Source organism: Stegostoma tigrinum, chromosome 10 (genome assembly GCF_030684315.1).
Source record: "Stegostoma tigrinum isolate sSteTig4 chromosome 10, sSteTig4.hap1, whole genome shotgun sequence".
Taxonomy (NCBI): Eukaryota; Metazoa; Chordata; class Chondrichthyes; order Orectolobiformes; family Stegostomatidae; genus Stegostoma; species Stegostoma tigrinum.
Window position 1 is genome coordinate 3210003 of NC_081363.1, and position 22028 is coordinate 3232030.

Sequence of the window (22028 nt, forward strand, 5' to 3'; positions counted from 1 at the left end):
ACATTAGTTCAGATTATGAGCTGAAGACTCTAGTGTAAGGTTTGAACTTATGACTGCATCAAGAACAAGTGCCATTAAACTGTGGCTGGAGTCACATGGACTGGACAACATGGACAGGGGGAATCCAGATGGACATCAGTTGTGATTTGATCTATTGTTGCGACATGTACCGAGGCAGAGTGAAGAGTTATGTTTTGCATGCAGTACAGGCTGATGATACCGTATAAAATGCATGAGGATAATAGAGCAGAGCAAAGAATACAACGTTATGGGCTGCAGAGACAGTGCACAGAGAGTTGAGAGGTCACTTAAGAAGCCTAATAACAGCAGGAGGCTTCTTGACTCCTGGCTGTGTGAATCATGACTGCGATCAGTCCTGAAGCTGAGACTGTTTAAGTGTAGTTTTGTTCTGTGTTCCAGCTACTGGCAGTCACTTTGGAGAAAGTTAGCGCTGAGATGAGCGAGCAGTGCTCTGTACTGGAACAGCCACACCAGTCCGCGGAGCGGATTAGCCCCCTGGCCCGACAGTGTCTGGCCACTTTACAGAGTAGGCTGAAGCTGCTGCAAGCTGCATACTCCGCAGTGGGCCAGTTACTGACCGCCAGAGTGAGAGAGATCACCCAGTATCAGGTAAGGCTCAGTCTGCTGTGTTCTCTTGCCTTTGGATTGCTCACACGCTAATTTTGATTCTGTTACAGTCCTGCACTTCAGCCTTTTTTCCTCCCCTTTTAATCAGGTCATTCCCCCGTAAACAATCCAAGGTTTCCTACTGTTTTTAAAGGTTCATCAGTTATTTTATTTTTCAACAGTAGCAGGTGATGATGAAGGCACTGTGAGGGAGCTAGATTAAATTCAGAAGAGAAATGATCAGTAACACAGGGCGCTGGGGGGGAGAGGGGTCACTGAGTGACAGTGTGAGGGAGAGGGATTAACATCAGTACAGATACAGTCAGTAACACAGGGCGCTGGGGGGGAGAGGGGTCACTGAGTGACAGTGTGAGGGAGAGGGATTAACATCAGTACAGATACAGTCAGTAACACAGGGCGCTGGGGGCGAGAGGGGTCACTGAGTGACAGTGTGAGGGAGAGGGATTAACATCAGTACAGATACAGTCAGTAACACAGGGTGCTGGGTGGAGAGGGGTCACTGAGTGACTGTGTGAGGGAGAGGGATTAACATCAGTAGGAATACAGTCAGTAACACAGGGCGCTGGGGGGGAGAGGGGTTACTGAGTGACAGCGTGAGGGAGCTGGATTAACATCAGTAGGGATACAGTCAGTAACACAGGGTGCTGGGGGGGAGAGGGGTTACTGAGTGACAGTGTGAGGGAGAGGGATTAACATCAGTAGGGATACAGTCAGTAACACAGGGCCCTGGGGGGGAGAGGGGTCACTGAGTGACAGTGTGAGGGAGAGGGATTAACATCAGTCGGGATACAGTCAGTAACACAGGGCACTGAGGGGGAGAGGGGTCACTGAGTGACAGTGTGAGGGAGAGGGATTAACATCAGTAGGAATACAGTCAGTAACACAGGGCGCTGGGGAGGAGAGGGGTTACTGAGTGACAGCGTGAGGGAGAGGGATTAACATCAGTAGGGATACAGTCAGTAACACAGGGCGCTGGGGGGGAGAGGGGTCACTGAGTGACAGTGTGAGGGAGCTGGATTAACATCAGTAGGGATACAGTCAGTAACACAGGGGTCTGGGGGATGGAGCAGGTGTCACTGACTGACTGTGTGAGGGAGCTGGATTAACATCAGTAGGGATACAGTCAGTAACACAGGGCTCTGGGGAGGGAGAGGGGTTACTGAGTGACAGTGTGAGGGAGAGGGATTAACATCAGTAGGGATACAGTCAGTAACACAGGGCGCTGGGGGGGAGAGGGGTCACTGAGTGACAGTGTGAGGGACAGGGATTAACATCAGTACAGATACAGTCAGTAACACAGGGCGCTGGGGGGGAGAGGGGTCACTGAGTGACAGTGTGAGGGAGAGGGATTAACATCAGTAGGGATACAGTCAGTAACACAGGGCGCTGGGGGGGAGAGGGGTTACTGAGTGACAGTGTGAGGGAGAGGGATTAACATCAGTAGGGATACAGTCAGTAACACAGGGCGCTGGGGGGTGGTAGGGCTACTGAGTGACAGTGTGAGGGAGTGTTACGGACCAGACCAGACTCCCTCAAAATATTTGAAGTAGGTAACCTAGACCCTAATGTTTCCTTATTTTAACTACTCTATGTTAAACAGGACACAATTATTTAAACAATGCAGTTAAAATGGAAACAAAAGATTCAGTAATTTAGAATAACAACTATTGGAAAACTTAACCGAATAGTAGATACGGTGAGTATTATGAATTAACTGTTCCAGTACAGTAACACACATAGACAGACCCTTTAGCAAAAAGGTAAATTCAGACAGCAGTTCTTACATGCAGTTCTCCAATCCAGGAGGAAACAACATCAGGAGGGATTTCAGAGATGGTAGCAGCGAGGAATTATTCACTGAAGCTTCTACCTCTTCTGAAACTCCAAACAGTTTTTGATTGCTAAAGCTAAAAGAAAGGTAGAAAGCTTCGTCTGTGAGAACGGGACACCTCCCCTCCCCACTCTGTTGTTACAACAGTTTTCAAATCGAAAGGCTTCCTAAGTTATCAAGCTGTCTCCGGTAGCCAGTTCATTGCTTCTGCCTTTACAACCTCTCTTCAAAAAAAAACACGGGACAAAATAACCTTTTTAAAGTGATGGCATTGTCACAGGGAGCTGGGTTAACATTAGCTAACTAGACTGACTGTTTGGGCAGTAAGTGTGTTCCGAATGGGATTGTGCGGAACCTGGTAGAATGATTTGCACACCCCTTCTTGCTTGCCTGGTGTTTATGGCTTGTTTTAACTCCACAGGATCGGCTGAGGCAGTTCGAGGCTGCCTTGTTGGAGAGGAGGATGAAGGTTCGGAACCAATGTGCAGCACAGAGCACCAGCGACCAACTTTGGGTAAGTCACTCGGGGTCAGCAAGAGCTGCCGATGCTGGAGAATCTGAGATAACAGGGTGTACGGCTGGATGAACACAGCAGGACAAGCAGCATCAGAGGAGCAGGAAGGCTGATGTTTCGGGCCTAGACCCTTCTTCAGAAATGCCTCTGGTGCTGCTTGGCCTGCTGTGTTCATCCAGCTCCACACCTTGTTATCTCAGATTCTCCAGCATCGGCAGTCCTTACTATCTGTGAAACATTTTTATTTATATGCTTTGGTTTGCTGGGGTGGTTGGTATTACTTCTGGTTCTGTTTCTCAGTGGTTTCGACACAGGGTCTAATTCAGTGTGTTTGTTGATGGAGTGCCAGTTGGAATACCAGACCTCAAGGCGTGTCTCTGTTAGGCATGTGCCAGTCCCTCAGCTATGTGTTTGGCTCATAACTGCCCCCTGGAATGGCCTAAGCGCCGGAATGTTCTCTCAAACCTTCCTGCCCCTTTAGGACAGTTCTGAAAGCCATTGTGTGCAGGTGCTGTATCCCTGTCCCATCCGTCCCTGACTTAGCGCTGGCTACAAATTCTGTTGTGGTAAAATGTGTATGTGAGTTATCCCGTTGAGAGATGCGGTGCTTGTGTTATTGTATCAACTGTGTTGGTCTGATTCTCTGGTCTGTCTCCTGTTGTTGTTGCAGTTGATTGAGAAGATGGAGTGTGATCTGGAACCTGTTGATGCTGAGTTACTGGCTATGATTGCAGAGGGACAGCAATATGACCTGGAGACCACTGCAACTGAGGATCTCTGCAAGCTGCAGGTACAAGCAGGTCCTTCAGCTCTCTCTTACAAACTGCTTCTACCTTCACTGTCCCTGATCCATGCCTTTTCCATAAGCATTGACCTAGTGAAACTAAAGTTTGGCCAACCAGAGAGTTAATTGGCTGCTTTCTATTTGCTGAATTAGATTCAAAAAGACTTTCAGAGATGTACAAAGGTTTTATTGTAAATCTGTAGGTTGCCACGAATGCCAGTTGTCACCTTCCCCTTTCTGCTTCCTTTCCTCATTCAGACACTACCTCCCCACTGAGGACAAACCTTGTTCTCAATCAACTGTGGAGCTTTCTAATTGACCCTCACGAGGACCCATTTCTAATAGTGACGCTGACAACTTCTTGGTTTAACATCCCACCCAGAAGCTGACACATCTGACAAAGCAGCACTCCATCTGCCCTGCAGTGGGCAGTGAGCCAAGTCTGCAGAGCTCATGTCTCACTGGTGGGACTTGAGGCTACGACCATCCTGACTCCAGGTTGGCAGTGCCATCCACTCAGTCACAGCTAAATGCAGTTGATCTGCACTGATCACTCACTCGGGAGCCCCTCTCATTTTAAAAGCTCAGCATTGTGTTCAGGATCCTCCATGGAGTCACTGCTCCCTATCTGTCTACTCTCCTTCAGTTTGGAAACTTGTGACGATGTTTGGCTTCTTCAGCGTCCCTGATTTAATCTCCCTGTGGTTGGCAGTCATATTTTCAGCTGCCTGTAATTTCTGAGTAGCGCAATTCCCTTCCTACTTTGTGCTTTTCCTTCAACGTGCCTTCCCTAACCCCTGCTCCCCTGTCCTAATAACACCTCCTTTCGTGGCTGGGTGATCATGTACAGTCTGCCTCCTGATGCCTCTCCACATGGGAGAGGGCTTTATAAACATGGATTGTGTTTGTCCATTGAGGGGAACTGACTCTAACATTTCCTGCTTTACAAGGAGATCCTCACTGGTATTCGCGCGTGCCTGAGCGAACGCTGGGGACAGGTCCAGCAAACCACATTGGTCCCCAGTCAGTATGAGAGGCTGCTGCAGGCTCTCCTGGGCTTGGTCAACGATGGACAGGAGAAGCTTTCCCAGGGGACGAGACTCCTCTCCAAAAACATTGGTGACCTACAGAGCCAGCTACAGAGCCATAAGGTATTTGCTCTTGCTCAGTGTGATGCTGCAATTACGGGTAATGGACGTGGCTAACTCATGCTGGCTGATTGGCACCAGAGGAGTTTGAAATATGTGCGTCCCATCCTGACAGCAGGGTCACTGGATAGGGGACAGTTTCAAAGTGTGAAAGATTCGATGGGGCTGGAATTCTGGAAATTTGTCCAGGAGCTTGTTAAAACCAGCATAAAAAGTGCATAAGAAAGGGGACAGTGCTGGAGCCCGTTATAGGGAAGTAGCAGGTGCAACAGTAGGGGAACATTTCTGTGATAGTGACCATAGTTTAGCAAGATTTAAACTAATTATAGTTCAGGAAAAAGATGGACTGGAAATAAAAGCCCTGGATGAAGGGATGGCCCATTTTAATGAGACAGGAGCTGATCACAGTGGATTGGGAGCAGCTGCTTGCAGGAAAGCCCCATATCTGAGCAGCAGGAGATATTCCGAAGGGGATAGTGAAAGTGCAGGGCCAACATGTTCCAGCAAAGGGGAAGGATGGGACCAAAAGGATGTAAGGGATTGGATAAGGGGGAATAAGGTAAGTTTATTGTAGATACCAAAGACTCAAACCAACAGACTCCCGACAGGAGCATGGACAGTGTGGGGAGGCTGCTAAAAATACAAATTAGGAGAGTGAAAAGTGGACATGACAAAACAGCGGTGGGTAACATGGAGGAAAATCCAAAGACATTTTGTAAATATTTTAAGGATGAGAGAACAATTGGGGAGAGAGCACGGCCTGTTAAGGGACCAAGTGGCAATGTGTGTGTGGACCTGGAAACTCAGTATAGAATCCCTACAGTGTGGAAGCAGGCCATTTGGCCCATCAAGTCTACACTGACCCAACCCCTACTCTACCACTGCATTTCCCACCCTAGACACTATGGGCAATTTAGCATGGCCGATCCACCTACCCTGCACATCTTTGGACTGTGGGAGGAAACCGGAGCACCCAGAGGAAACCCACACAGACACGGAGAGAATGTGCAAACTCCACACAGACAGTTACCCGAGGGTGGGATTGAACCCGGGTCCCTGGTGCTGTGAGGCTGCAGTGCTAACCACGGAGCCACCGTGCCATCAGTGAGGTTTTAACAGGAGCTGAGGTTTTAAATGAACACTTTGCAGCTGTCTTCACCATAGAGTGGGACAATGTAGGTGTAGAAATTGGGAAGGGAGCTTGTGATATACTTGACCCAATTAAGAGAGGGGAGCTGTTAGAGGTTTTAGCAAGGCTTTGAAGTTGATAAGTCTGTGAGGTTGCTGTGGGAGGTAAGGGAGGAGACTGCAGGGACTTTGACATTAATTTTCAAGCCCTCTCTGGTCACACAGGACTGGGGGACAGCTAATGTCATTATTCAGGACAGGTGGCAGGGATAAACAATGAAACTACAAAGCTGTGACCCGAGGATCTACAGTAGGGAATTATTGTAAAAAAAAATTGAGAGACACAATTTGAGAGACTGTCAAGGATTAATCAAATAAAATTAACATGGCTTTGTAAGAGCGAGATCATGCCCATCAATTCAAGGAGGTGACTGGGTGTGTAGATGAGGATAGTGCAGTTGATGGTTGTCTATGTGGACTTCAGTAAGGTTTTAGACAAGGTCTCACATGGCCGGCTGCTGAAGGAGCTCAGAGTCCATGGGAGTCAGGGCGGTTTGGCAAATTGGATCCACATTAGGTCGGTTGCGGGAAGCAGTGGGTGATGGCTGAAGGGTTTCTTCTGGGACTGGAAGCCTGTGTCTGATGGTGTACCATGGGGTTTGATGCTGATCCTTTGCTGTATGTTGAGTACATTAATGATCACAGCACAAATGTAGAAGGTACATTCAGTAAGTTTCAAGATGACATGAAAATTGGAGTGGTAAACTGCAAGGACAGACTTAGACCACAGGGCAATATAGACAGAAGATGATGGAGCTGTACTTCATGTTTAGTTGGGTCACAGCTGGAGGATTGTGTGCAATTCTAGTCTCCCCACTGTAGGAAGGATGTGGTCGCGTTGGAGAGGGTACAGACGGAATTCAGCAGGATGTTCCCTGGATTGGAGCTATTCAGCTCTACAGAGAGACTCAATAAGCTGAGGTTGTTCTTCAGAGAGCAGAGGAAGCTGATGGGGGATCAGATTGAGCTGGAAACAAAACAGAAGTTGCTGGAAAAACTCAGCAGGCCTGGCAGCATCTGTGGAAAAAAAAGAGTTAACAAGGTGACCCTTCCTCAGAACTGATGGTGGCTGGGAAAACATTGATTTGTATGCAGAAAACAGGGACGTGGGTGGGGTAGGGAATAAACAATAGGAGAGAAAGACAGTTGGACAGCCAAAGGCAATGGGAACTGCAGAAGCTGGAGAATCCAAGATAACAAAGTGTGGAGCTGGATGAACACAGCAGGCCCAGCAGCATCTGTGCTCCTGAGATGCTGCTTGGCCTGCTGTGTTCATCCAGCTCCACACTTTATTATCTTGGACAGACGAAGGAGTTGCTAATGATCAGGTTGGGAGGGTGAATAGCTGTTCATAGGGACTGTTAGTTACTAACAACAGGGGGTGTGTAGTGGCAGACTATGTGGTAACAAGGCCCGGTGTTTGGGGTAGGGGGCTGGGACATGGGAGAGTTTAGGCCCTAAAATTATTGAACTCAATATTGAGTCCGGAGGGCTGTGGGGTCCCCAAACGGAAAATAAGGTGTTCTTTTTTCCAGCTTTTATTGAGCTTTATTGGAACACTGCAGCAAACCAGAGACAGAGATGTTGGCCAGAGAGCAGGGTGGTGTAGTAAAGTAGCAGGCAACAGGTAGCTCAGATTCTTTTTTGCGAGTAGAATGTAGATGTTCTGCAAGTGATCACCCAGTCTACACTTTGTTTCAGAGATAGTAGGAGCTGCAGATGCTGGCGAATCTGAGACAACAAGGTGTAGAGCTGGATGAACACAGCAGGCCAAGCAGCATCAGAGGAGCAGGAAGGCTGACGTTTCGGGCCTAGACCCTTCTTCATTTCTGAATTTGTTTCTCTTCATTTCTTCATTTCATACCCACCAAGGCAGCCATTGAAATTTAAACTCAATAAGTTCAATAATTCATAAAAAAAATCAGTCAGTGAAAGCTGGGTTTGGTAACGGTAACCACTAAACTCATCATTGATTGCTGTAAAAACCCATCTGGCTCAATTTCTGAAGAAAGGGCTAGGCCCGAAACGTCAGCTTTCCTGCTCCTCTGACCATGCTTGGCCTGCTGTGTTCATCCAGCTCTACACCTTGTTGTCAATGCTTCGTTTCCCCAATGTGGAGGAGACCACGTTGTGAGCAGCGAATGCATTAGACTAGATTCTGGGAAGTGCAAGTGAAGTGTTGCTTCACTTGGAAGGTATGTTTTGGCCCTTGGATACTGGGGAGGGAGGAGGTAAATGGGCCAGTGTTGCACTTCACTTGTTACAGGGGAAGGTGCCGTAGGGCTGTGGGGAGGTGTTGGAGGTGAAGGAAGTGTGGACCAAGGTTTCCTGGAGGGAACGGTCCCTGCGGATTGCGGACGAGAGAGGGGAAGGGAATATAATAAAATGTGAGGCTGGATGAACACAGCAGGCCAAGCAGCATCTCAGGAGCACAAAAGCTGACGTTTCGGGCCTAGACCCTTCATCAGAGAGGGGAAGGGAATATGTGTCTAGTGGTGGCATCTTGCTGGAGGTGGCGGAAATGGCGTCTGATGGTCTTCTGGATGTGGATGCTGGTGGGATGGTGGGTGAGGATAAGGGGAACCCTATCGCTGTTGCTGGAGGGAAGAGAAGGGTGAGGGCGGAAGACCAGGAGATGGGTCGAACCCGATTGAGGGCCCTGTCGAAACAGACCTGGGGAATCCTCGGTTAATGAAGAAGGTGGATATTTCAGAAGCTCCCTTGTCGAAGTTGGCCTCATCTGAACATATGCGACAGAGATGGAGGAACTGAGAGAATGGGATGGAGTCTTTACAGGAAGTGGGGTGTGAGTAGTCCAGGTAGCTGTGGGAGTCGGTGGGTTTGTAATGGATATTAGTGGCCAGTCTATCCCCAGAAATGGAAACAGAAATGTCGAGGAAGTGAAGGGAAGAATAAGAGATAGACCAGGTGAAAGTGAGGGCAGAATGGAAATTGGAGGCAAAATTGATGAAGTTTTCCAATTCCAGCCGAGAGAGGGAAGCAGCACCGTGATATCATCGATGTATCGGAGAAAGAGTTGTGGGTGGGGGCCGGAATAGGACTGGAACAACGAATGTTCCATGTACCCCATGATGAGATTGCCCAGGTATGTCCTGTACACAAAAAGCAGGTCAGATCCAACCCGGCCAATTTCCGCCCCATCAGTCTCCTCTCGACCATCAGTAAAGTGATGGAAGGTGTCAGTAACAGCGCTATCAAACAGCACCTGCTCAGCAATAACCTGCCCAGTGACGCCCAGTTTGGGTTCCGCCAGGGCCACTCAGCTCCTGATCTCATTACAGCCTCGGTTCACACATGGAGAAAGGAACTGAATTCCAGAGGGGAGGTGAGAGTGACAGCCCTTGATATCAAGGCTGCATTCAATCGAGAGTGGCATCAAGGAGCCCGAGCAAAACTGGAATCAATGGGCATCAGGGGGCAAACCCTCTGGTGTTGGAGTTATACCTGACACATAGGAAGATGGTCGTGGTTATTGGAGGTAAATCATCTCAGCTCCAGGACATCTCTGCAGGAGTTCCTCAGGGTAGTGTCCTAGGCCCAACCATCTTCAGCTGCTTCATCAATGACCTTCCCTCCACCATAAGGTCAGAAGTGGGGTTATTCACTGATGATTGCACAATATTCAGCACCATTCGCAACTCCTCAGATACTGAAACAGTCCGTGGTCATGTGCAACAAGATCTGGACAATATCCAGGTTTGGGCTGACAAGTGGCAAGTGACATTCGTGCCACACAAAAGCCGGGCTATGACCATCACCAGTAAGAGACAATCTAACCACCGTCCCTTGGTATTCAATGGTGTTACCATCACCGAATCCCCAACTATCAACATCCTGGGGGTTACCATTGATCAGAAACTCAACTGGACTCACCACATTAACACAGGAGCTACAAGAGCAGGCCAGAAGCTGGGAATACTGACGCGGGTAACTCACCTCCTGACTTCCCAAAGCCTGTCCACCATCTACAAGGCACAAGTCAGGAGTGGGATGGCATACTTCTCATTTTTCTGGATGGGTGCAGTCCCAACAACACTCCAGAACAGAGCTGCAGCTCGATCAGCACCACATCCACAAACATCCCACGCCCTCCACCGCCGACGCTCAGTCGCAGCAGTGTGTACCATCTACAAGATGCTCTGCAGAAACTCACCAAAGATCCTCAGACAGCACCTTCCAAACCCACGGCCACTTCCATCTAGAAGGACAAGGGCAGCAAACACATGGGAACACCACCCCCTGCAAGTTCCCCTCCAAGTCACTCACCATCCTGACTTGGAAATATATCGCCGTTCCTTCAGTGTTGTTGGGTCAAAATCCTGGAATTCCCTCCCTCAGGGCATTGTGGGTCAACCCAAGCAGGAGGACTGTAACAGTTCAAGAAGGCAGCTCACTCCCACCTTCTCAAGGGGCAAGTAGGTATGTGCAAGAAATGCTGGGCCCAGCCAGCGATGCTCATGTCCCACAAATGAATAAAAAAAGTGGTTGAGGCAGGAACCCGCAAGATATTCAAGCACAACTTAGATGAACATTTAAAACACCGGAGAATACTAGGCAATGGGGGTAAATGCTGAAAAGTAGGATTAGAAACGATGGAACAGTCACAGAAATTGCTGGAGCAACTTAGCAAGCCTGGCTGCAACAGTGGAGCAAAAGCAGAGTTAACATTTTGAGCCCAGAGACCCTTCTTCAGAACTGAGCCTGAAACATTGACCCTCCTTTCCCTCCATAAATGCTGCCAGATCGGCTGGGTTTTTTTAACCGATAGTTTCTGATTTAGTTTCTGATTTCCAGCATATGCAGTTCTTTGGGATTATTTTAAGAGTAGATGGATATTTGATGATTGGCATGGAACCAATGGGCTGAAGGGACTCTGTCTGTGCTATAAGAGAGCTCTGTGATCCTATGGCTGTGGCTCATTAACCACTCTCCCTCCCCTTAGCTGTCAGGCACTGGGGGACATGTTTTGCACCCCAGCACCTCACCACGCTGCCTTATTTGAGTTCTGTCTGATCTACACAGCTGTCTCAGGCACCACCTTGTATTCCAACCAAGCATTGAGGACCTGATCTGTGAGACATATATCCGTGCCTCTGGGCCAGGAGGCCTGGCTTCTCTGAACAAGTTGCTTGTGTGAGTGTGTATGTATGTACGTGGGTGTGAGTATATATGTACGTACGTGTATGTGTGGGTGTGAGTGTGTATGTACGTACGTGTGTGTGAGTGTGTATGTACGTACGTGTGTGAGTGTAATATACGTATGTATTGCGTACAGTTCTGGTCACCGCATTATAAGAAGGATGTGGAAGCTTTGGAAAGGGTGCAGAGGAGATTTACTAGGATGTTGCCTGGTATGGAGGGAAGGTCTTACGAGGAAAGGCTGAGGAACTTGAGGCTGTTTTCATTAGAGACAAGAAGGTTGAGAGATGACTTAATTGAAACATCAAAATAATCAGAGTGTTCGATAGGGTGGATAGGGAGAGCCTTTTTCCTAGGATGGTGATGGCGAGCACGAGGGAGCATAGCTTTAAATTGAGGGGTGAAAGATATAGGACAGATGTCAGAGGTAGTTTCTTTACTCAGAGAGTAGTAAGGGAATGGAACGCTTTGCCTGCAACGGTAGTAGATTCGCCAACTTTAGGTACATTTGAGTCGTCATTGGACAAGCGTATGGACGTACATGGAATAGTGTAGGTTAGATGGGCTTGAGATCGGTATGACAGGTCGGCACAACATCGAGGGCCGAAGGGCCTGTACTGTGATGTAATGTTCTATGTTCTATCTGTGTGTGTGTCGGTATGTACGTGTGTGTGTGTGTGTGTGTGTGTGTGTGTGTGTGTGTGTGTAGAATAATGGGAACGAAGGTCAGGGCAGTTGAATGTTCCTCCTGCAGACTGTGGGAGGTAAGGGTCACCATTAGTGTCCCTGCTGACTACATCTGCGGGAAGTGCACCCAACTCCAGCTCCTCGGAAACCACGTTAGGGAACTGGAGCTGGAGCTGGATGAACTTCGGATCATTCGGGAGGCAGAGGGGGTTATTGAGAGGAGTTACAGGGAGGTAGTCACTCCTCAAGTACAGGAAAAAGGCAGATGGGTTACGGTCAGGGGACGGAAAGGGAACCGGCAGGCAGTGCAGGGATCCCCTGTGGCCATTCCCCTCAACAATAAGTATACCGTTTTGGATACTGTTGGGGGGAACGACTTAACAGGGGAAAGCAGTGGGGCACAGGTCTCTGGCACAGAGTCTGTCCCTGCTGCTCAGAAGGGAAGGGGGAAGAGGAGCAGAGCATCAGTCGTTGGGGACTCCATAGTTAGGGGGACAGATAGGAGGTTCTGTGGGGACGAGAGAGACTCACGGTTGGTGTGTTGCCTCCCAGGTGCCAGGGTGCGTGATGTCTCTGATTGTGTTTTTGGGATCCTTAAGGGGGAGGGGGAGCAGCCCCAAGTCGTGGTCCACATTGGCACCAAAGACATAGGTAGGAAGAGAGATGGGGATTTAAGGCAGAAATTCAGGGAGCTAGGATGGACGCTGAGAGCTAGGACGAACAGGGTTGTTGTCTCTGGTTTGTTGCCCGTGCCACATGCTAGTGAGGCGAGGAATAGGGAGAGAAAGGAGTTGAACACATGGCTAGAGGGATGGTGCAGGAGGGAGGGTTTTGGATTCTTGGATAATTGGGGCTCTTTCTGGGGTAGGTGATACCTCTACAAGCAAGATGGTCTTCACCTGAACCAGAGGGGTACTGATATCCTGGGGGGGAAATTTGCTAAGGCTATTTGGGTGGGTTTAAACTAATCCAGCAGGGGGATGGGCACCAAAACTGTAGTTCGAGTATAGTAAAGGTTGAGAGTAGGGTGGTCCGAAATAAAGTTTCAGGGAAGCAAGATGGCACCGGCAAGCAAGAAGTTGGATTGAAGTGTGTCTACTTCAATGCCAGGAGCGTCCGGAATAAGGTGGGTGAACTTGCAGCATGGGTTAGTACCTGGGACTTCGATGTTGTGGCCATTTCGGAGACATGGATAGAGCAGGGACAGGAATGGTTGTTGCAGGTTCCGGGATTTAGATGTCTCAGTAAGAACAGAGAAGATGGTAAAAGGGGCGGAGGTGTGGCATTGTTGGTCAAAGACAGTATTACAGTTGCAGAAAGGATGTTTGGGGACTCGTCAACTGAGGTAGTATGGGCTGAGGTTAGAAACAGGAATGGAGAGGTCGCCCTGTTGGGAGTTTTCTATAGGCCTCTGAATAGTTCCAGAGATGTAGAGGAAAGGATAGCAAAGATGATTCTCGACAGGAGTGAGAGAGACAGAGTAGCTGTCATGGGGGACTTCAACTTTCCAAATATTGACTGGGAACACTATATAATTCGAGTACTACAGATGGGTCAGGTTTTCTCCAGTGGGTGCAGGAGGGCTTCCTGACACAGTATGTAGACAGGCCAACAAGGGGCGAAGCCGCATTAGATTTGGTACTGGGTAATGAGCCCGGCCAGGTGTTAGATTTGGAAGTAGGTGAGCACTTTGGTGATAGCGATCACAATTCTGTTATGTTTACTTTAGTGATGGAAAGGGATAGGTATATACCACTGGGCAAGAGTTATAGCTGGGGGAAAGGCAATTACGATGAGATTAGGCAAGATTTAGGGAGCATAGAATGGGGAAGGAAACTGCAGGGGATGGGCAGATGGGCACATTAGAAATGTGGAGCTTATTCAAGGAAAAGCTCCTGTGTGTCCTAGATAAGTATGTACCTGTCAGGCAGGGAGGAAGCCGTAGAGCGTGGGAGCCGTGGTTTACGAAGGAGGTGGAATCTCTGGTCAAGAGGAAGAAGAAGGCTTATGTTAGGATGAGATGTGAAGGCTCAGTTAGGGCACTTGAGGGCTACGGGGTAGCCAGGAAAGACCTAAAGAGAGAGCTCAGAAGAGCCAAGAGGAGACATGAGAAGTTGTTGGTGGATAGGATCAGGGTAAACCCTCAGGCCTTCCATAGGCATTTAAGGAATAAAAGAATGATGAAAGTAAGATTAGGGCCAATCAAGGATAGTAGTGGGAAGTTGTGTGTGGAGTCAGAGCAGATAGGGGAAGCACTAAATGAATATTTTTCAACAGTATTCACTCTAGAAAACGACAATGTTGTTGAGGAGAATACTGAGATACAGGCTACTAGACTAAGTGGGATTGAGGTTCACAAGGAAGAGGTATTAGAAATCCGACAGAGTGTGAAGATAGTTAAGTCCCCTGGGCAAGATGGGATTTATCCTCGGATCCTCTGGATATCCAGGGAGGAGATTGCCGAGCCTTTGGCATTGATCTTTAACTCGTCATTGTCTACAGGAATAGTGCCAGATGACTGGAGGATAGCAAATGTGGTTCCCCTGTTCAAGAAGGGGAGTAGAGACAACCCTGGTAATTATAGACCAGTGAGCCTTACCTCAGTTGTTGGTAAAGTGTTGGAAAAGGTTATAAGGATAGGATTTATAATCATCTAGAAAAGAATAAATTGATTAGGGATTGTCAGCACGGTTTTGTGAAGGGAAGGTCGTGCCTCACAAACCTTATTGAGTTCTTTGAGAAGGTGACCAAACAGGTAGATGAGAGTAAACCGTTTGTGGTGTATATGGATTTCAGCAAGGCGTTCGATAAGGTTCCCCACAATAGGCTATTGTACAAAATGCGGAGGAATGGAATTGTGGGAGATATAGCAGTTTGGATCGGAAATTGGCTTGCTGAAAGAAGACAGAGGGTGGTAGTTGATGGGAAATGTTCATCTTGGAGACCAGTTACTAGTGGTGTACCGCAAGGGTCGGTGTTGGGTCCACTGCTGTTTGTCGTTTTTATAAATGACCTGGATGAGGGCGTAGAAGGATGGGTTAGTAAATTTGCAGATGACACTAAGGTCGGTGGAGTTGTGGATAGTGACGAAGGATGCTGTAGGTTGCAGAGAGACATAGATAAGCTGCAGAGCTGGGCTGAGAGGTGGCAAATGGAGTTTAATGCAGACAAGTGTGAGGTGATGCACTTTGGTAGGAGTAACTGGAAGGCAATGTACTGGGCTAATGGTAAGATTCTTAGCAGTGTAGATGAGCAGAGAGATCTCGGTGTCCATGTACACAGATCCTTGAAAGTTACCACCCAGGTTGACAGGGCTGTTAAGAAGGCATACAGCATTTTAGCTTTTATTAATAGAGGGATCGAGTTCCGGAACCAAGAGGTTATGCTGCAGCTGTACAAAACTCTGGTGCGGCCGCACTTGGAGTATTGTGTACAGTTCTGGTCACCGCATTATAAGAAAGATGTGGAAGCTTTGGAAAGGGTGCAGAGGAGATTTACTAGCATGTTGCCTGGTATGGAGAGAAGGTCTTGCGAGGAAAGGCTGAGGGACTTGAGGCTGTTTTCATTAGAGAGAAGAAGGTTGAGAGGTGACTTAATTGAAACATATAAAATAATCAGAGGGTTAGATAGGGTGGATAGGGAGAGCCTTTTTCCTCGGATGGTGACGGTGAGCACGAGGGGGCATAGCTTTAAATTGAGGGGTGAAAAATATAGGACAGATGTCAGAGGTAGTTTCTTTACTCAGTGAGTAGTAAGGGAATGGAACGCTTTGCCTGCAACGGTAGTAGATTCGCCAACTTTAAGTACATTTAAGTCGTCATTGGTCAAGCATATGGATGTACATGGAATAGTGTAGGTTAGATGTGCTTGAGATCGGTGTGACAGGTCGGCACAACATCGAGGGTCGAAGGGCCTGTACTGTGTTGTGATGTTCTATCTATGTTCTATGTGTGTGTGTGTATGTGTGTGTGTGCCTGTGCGTATGTACCTGCGTGTGTATGTATGTGTGTGTGTGTATGCACATCTGTGTGTATGTATGTACGTGTGTGTGTACGTGCGTGTGCGTGTGTGTACGTGCGTGTGCGTGTGTGCGTACGTACCTGTGTGTGTGTATCTGTGTTTGTGTGTACGTGTGTGTGTGTGTGTGTGTGTGTGTACGTGCACGTGTGTATGTGCGTGTGTGTACATGTGCATGTGTGTATGTACGTGTGCGTGTGTACGTACATGCGTGCATGTGTACATGCGTGTGTAAGTGCGTGCATGTGTGTGCGTGCATGTGTGTGTGTACGCACGTATGTGCGTGTGTGTATGTACGTGTGTACGTGCGCGTGTGTGTGCGCGCATATGTGTATGTGTGTGTTTGTATGTGCATGTGTGTGTGAGCATGTGTATGTGTACGTGTGTATGTGTGTACATGTGTGTCTATGTGCGTGTGTGTATGTGTGTGTTTGTATGTGCATATGTGTGTGTGAGCATGTGTGTACGTGTGTGTGTGTGCGTGCGCGTGCATGTGTGTGTGCGCGCGCGTGCATGTCTGCGCGTGTGTATGTGCACGTGTGCGTACGTGTGTACGAGTGCGCGTGTGTGCGTGCGTTGTGCATACGTGCGCGCGTGTGTGTGTGCGCGCATACGTGCGTGTGTATGTACGTGACTGTGTATGTACGTGACTGTGTGTATGTACGTGACTGTTCGTACGTACGTATGTACGTGACTGTGTGTGTACGTACGTATGTACGTGACTGTATGTGCGTACGTATGTATGTACGTGTGTGCGTACCTATGTATGTACGTGTGTGCGTATGTGCGTGTGAGCATGTGTACGTGTGTGCGTGTGTATGTGCGTGCATACGTGTTTGTGTGTGTACGTGCGTGTGTGTGTATGTATGTACGTGTGTCTGTGAGCATGTGTGTGCGCGCGTATGTGTGTACGTGCGCGTGTATGTGTGTGTGTGAGCGCGTGCGTACATGTGTGCGTGTAAGCATGTGTACGTGCATGTGCGTGTGAGAGCATGTGTACGTGCATGTGTGCGTGTGTACGTGCGTGTGCGTGTGTGTGTCCGTATGTATGTACGTGTACATGTGTGTGCGTGTATGTATGTACATGTTTGTGCATGTGTGTATGTACGTGTGCGTGTGTATGTTTGTGTGAGCATGTGTGTATATGCGTGCGTGTGAGCGTGTGTACATGTGCATGTATGTGTGTGTGTACATGTGTGCTTGTGAGCATGTGTACATGCGTGTGTGCGTGCGTGTGTGTGCGTAAATGTGTATGTATGTATGTGCGTGTGTGTGTGTATGTACGTGTGTGTGTGCGTATGTATGTACGTGTGTGTGTATACGTGTGTGTGTGTGTATATACGTGTGTAAGTGTGTGTACATGTGCGTATGTATGTACGTGTGTGTGTATGAGTGAGTGTGTGTACGTGTGCGTATGTATGTACGTGTGTGTGTGTACGTGTGCGTATGTATGTACGTACGTGTGTGTGTGCGTATACATGTGCGTATGTATGTATGTGTGTGAGTGAGTGTGTGTACGTGTGCGTATGTATGTACGTGTGTGTGTGTGAGTGTGTGTACGTGTGCGTATGTATGTACGTGTGTGAGAGTGAGTGAGTGTGTGCGTGTGTGCGTGTGTGTGTACGTGTGTGTGTGTGAGTGTGTGTACGTGTGCGTATGTATGTACGTGTGAGAGTTTGAGTGAGCGTGCGCGTATGTATGTACGTGTGTGTGTGTGTGAGCGTGTGTACGTGTGCGTATGTCTGTACGTGTGTGTGTGTGTGAGTATGTGTACGTGTGCGTATGTATGTGTGTGTGTGTGTGTGAGTGTGTGTACGTGTGTGTGTGTGTGTGTGAGTGACTGTGTGTACGTGTGCGTATGTATGTACGTGTGTGTGTGTGAGTGTGTGTACGTGTGCGTATGTCTGTACGTGTGTGTGTGTGTGTGTGTGTGTGAGTATGTGTACGTGTGCGTATGTATGTACGTGTGTGTGTGTGTGTGTGTGTGTGTGTGTGTGTGTGTGTGTGTGTGTGTGTGTGTGTGTGTGTGTGTGTGTACGTGTGCGTATGCATGTACGTGTGTGAGAGTGAGTGAGTGAGCGTGTGCCTGTGTCTGTGCCAAGAGGAAGTAAATCATACTGCCCGCACAGTGGAGCTGGTTCGAATCCTGGATGTTTACGAGCTGCCAGTTCTGGCGTTTGGCTTGCAGCAGTGTGTGTTGCTTGTGAAAGAAGAAGAGGAAAACTGCTTCTACTCAGGCTGCGATTCAGATATTTGGCAGGGCGACGAGAGGGATCAATCAAGGGCCGTTTGATGGCTTTCAAACCTGATGCTCACTGACATTATAATCCTGGAGCGATCCAATTTAATGGCTCTCTATCCTGGCAGCCACATTTGAGAGTTTTTGACCAGGCATTTTGAGACCTGGTAAAGAGTAACACTGAGAGCAGAACATCTTTATATTTTTTACTTTAGCAAGGACTGCATTCAAGCTATCAAACACAGTACACAGCTTGGATTGCTCAGTGGTTTGACCCTTTCCCTGCTAGATAGAAGGTGAAACTTCTCCCAGGTCTGCCAGAGATAGCCTCTTGGAATTTTCACCATGTCCGATTGGATAGTGCCCGGGACATTGGTCAAAATGAGTCTGTCATGTCCTACTGATGTCATTTGGAAGTACCTGCTGTTGAACCAGTAGCTGGGATAGCAGGGAGAGTGCAGTATCTGAACACCAGAGAGAGCCTCTTGATTCACTGTCCAAACACTTTTCATGGGAAATAGGCACAGGAGAAGGCCATTCAGACCATCACTCCTGCTTCACCATTCAGTATGATTGTCAGCACCTTCGGGGGGAGGGGTACCCTGTACCCCAGTGAGAGTCAGCACCTTCAGAAGAGGGAGGGGGACCCCATACCCCAGTGAGAGTCAGCACCTTCAGGAGGGGATGGGGACACTGTATCCCAGTGAGAGTCAGCACCTTCAGGAGGGGATGGGGACCCTGTATCCCAGTGAGAGTCAGCACCTTCAGAAGAGGGAGGGGGACCCCATACCCCAGTGAGAGTCAGCACCTTCAGGAGGGGAGGGGGACACTGTATCCCAGTGAGAGTCAGCACCTTCAGGAGGGGAGGGGGACCCTGTACCCCAGCGAGAGTCAGCACCTTCAGGAGGGGAGGGGGACACTGTACCCCAGCGAGAGTCAGCACCTTCAGGAGGGGAGGGGGACCCCGTACACCAGTGAGAGTCAGCACCTTCAGAAGAGGGAGGGGGACCCTGTACCCCAGTGAGAGTCAGCACCTTCAGGAGGGGAGGGGGACACTGTATCCCAGTGAGAGTCAGCACCTTCAGGAGGGGAGGGGATCCTGTACCCCAGTGAGAGTCAGCACCTTCAGGAGGGGAACGAGACCCTGTACCCCAGTGAGAGTCAGCACCTTCAGGAGGGGAGGGTGACCGTGTTCCGCAGTGAGAGTCAGCACCTACACGAGAAGGGTTCAGAAAATGAGTGCACGCATTTCCCATGCAGTAGCCGATACAAACAATGTGTAAATGCTCAGTGTGAAGGCCAGAGGATCACAGTACACATGGTGTCAGTGGATTCATAGAGTTAAACCAAACATGTTGTGTCGCTGCTCGCTGCTGCCCAGTTTGATTCTGGTGATAATAAAATGTGAGGCTGGATGAACACAGCAGGCCAAGCAGCATCTCAGGAGCACAAAAGCTGACGTTTCGGGCCTAGACCCTTCATCAGAGAGGGGGATGGGGGGAGGGAACTGGAATAAATAGGGAGAGAGGGGGAGGCGGACCGAAGATGGAGAGTAAAGAAGATAGGTGGAGAGGGTGTAGGTGGGGAGGTAGGGAGGGGATAGGTCAGTCCAGGGAAGACGGACAGGTCAAGGAGGTGGGATGAGGTTAGTAGGTAGCTGGGGGTGCGGCTTGGGGTGGGAGGAAGGGATGGGTGAGAGGAAGAACCGGTTAGGGAGGCAGAGACAGGTTGGACTGGTTTTGGGATGCAGTGGGTGGGGGGGAAGAGCTGGGCTGGTTGTGTGGTGCAGTGGGGGGAGGGGATGAACTGGGCTGGTTTAGGGATGCAGTGGGGGAAGGGGAGATTTTGAAACTGGTGAAGTCCACATTGATACCATATGGCTGCAGGGTTCCCAGGCGGAATATGAGTTGCTGTTCCTGCAACCTTCGGGTGGCATCATTGTGGCAGTGCAGGAGGCCCATGATGGACATGTCATCAAGAGAATGGGAGGGGGAGTGGAAATGGTTTGCGACTGGGAGGTGCAGTTGTTTGTTGCGAACTGAGCGGAGGTGTTCTGCAAAGCAGTCCCCAAGCCTCCGCTTGGTTTCCCCAATGTAGAGAAAGCCGCACCGGGCACAGTGGATGCAGTATACCACATTGGCAGATGTGCAGGTGAACCTCTGCTTAATGTGGAATGTCGTCTTGGGGCCTGGGATGGGGGTGAGGGAGGAGGTGTGGGGACAAGTGTAGCATTTCCTGCGGTTGCAGGGGAAGGTGCCGGGTGTGGTGGGGTTGGAGGGCAGTGTGGAGCGAACAAGGGAGTCACGGAGAGAGTGGTCTCTCCGGAAAGCAGACAGGGGTGGGGATGGAAAAATGTCTTGGGTGGTGGGGTCGGATTGTAAATGGCGGAAGTGTCGGAGGATAATGCGTTGTATCCGGAGGTTGGTAGGGTGGTGTGTGAGAACGAGGGGGATCCTTTTGGGGCGGTTGTGGCGGGGGCGGGGTGTGAGGGATGTGTCGCGGGAAATGCGGGAGACGCGGTCAAGGGCGTTCTCAATCACCGTGGGGGGGAAGTTGCGGTCCTTAAAGAACTTGGACATCTGGGATGTGCGGGAGTGGAATGTCTTATCGTGGGAGCAGATGCGGCGGAGGCGGAGGAATTGGGAATAGGGGATGGAATTTTTGCAGGAGGGTGGGTGGGAGGAGGTGTATTCTAGGTAGCTGTGGGAGTCGGTGGGCTTGAAATGGACATCAGTTACAAGCTGGTTGCCTGAGATGGAGACTGAGAGGTCCAGGAAGGTGAGGGATGTGCTGGAGATGGCCCAGGTGAACTGAAGGTTGGGGTGGAAGGTGTTGGTGAAGTGGATGAACTGTTCGAGCTCCTCTGGGGAGCAAGAGGCGGCGCCGATACAGTCATCAATGTGCCGGAGGAAGAGGTGGGGTTTGGGGCCTGTGTAGGTGCGGAAGATGGACTGTTCCACGTAACCTACAAAGAGGCAGGCATAGCTGGGGCCCATGCGGGTGCCCATGGCCCGAAACGTCAGCTTTTGTGCTCCTGAGATGCTGCTTGGCCTGCTGTGTTCATCCAGCCTCACATTTTATTATCTTGGAATCTCCAGCATCTGCAGTTCCCATTATCTTTGATTCTGGTGATAACTGGATTGATTTGTTCCTCTGCTGTTCCAGCTTTTCTTCTCTAGGCTGGCAAATCATCTGATTTTGGTGGACCAGTTTTCTCAGAATGTTCCAGAATTTACCATCACTCGCAACAGGGACCTGTGGCTGGAGCTGGTTGAGGGAGTGTCTGCTCTGCAAGCACGGGCTCTGGTTCATGGAATCCGGCTGGAAACTGCTGCCCAGGTATGTTCAGGGGAAAGGGAGACAGTGTTTCCTTCACCTAGGCTGCACCATGCGAACAATCCCGGGATGGTGACTGGTGGGAATGTAGGTCTCTGGGATCTGGAGATTTGGGCACATAATCCCGAGTGAGCATGCCTGTCAGTGTGCCAATGGAGTGCTACACCATCAGAGGTGTGCCTCTTCCAGATGAAACATTACACAATGCCCCTTCTGCTTGCCAGGTAGACATCACAGATTCTGAGGACCTAGTTTGAAAGAAATAATTATCTCGGCCGATGGTATTGGTGTAACCAATGTAGCAGACTAATCTGTCAGCATCAAGTAGGTTTTCACCACATCTGCCAATGTGGTATACTGCATCCAATGTACCCGGTGTGGCTTCCTCTACATTGGGGAAACCAAGCGGAGGCTTGGGGACCGCTTTGCAGAACACCTCCGCTCGGTTCGCAATAAACAACTGCACCTCCCAGTCA

The 22028-nt window shown here is 49.4% G+C and overlaps 1 protein-coding gene across 1 annotated transcript in view; it reads left to right on the forward strand.

The window, feature by feature from the left end:
* LOC125455504 (nesprin-2) overlaps window positions 1-22028 on the forward strand; it is a 367488-nt gene that overhangs the window by 219866 nt on the left and 125594 nt on the right. Inside the window, exons 54-58 of the mRNA XM_059648913.1 lie at window positions 421-630; window positions 2901-2993; window positions 3664-3783; window positions 4728-4928; window positions 21382-21555. Coding sequence (XP_059504896.1) covers window positions 421-630; window positions 2901-2993; window positions 3664-3783; window positions 4728-4928; window positions 21382-21555 — 798 coding nt within the window. The remainder of the gene's footprint in view (window positions 1-420; window positions 631-2900; window positions 2994-3663; window positions 3784-4727; window positions 4929-21381; window positions 21556-22028) is intronic.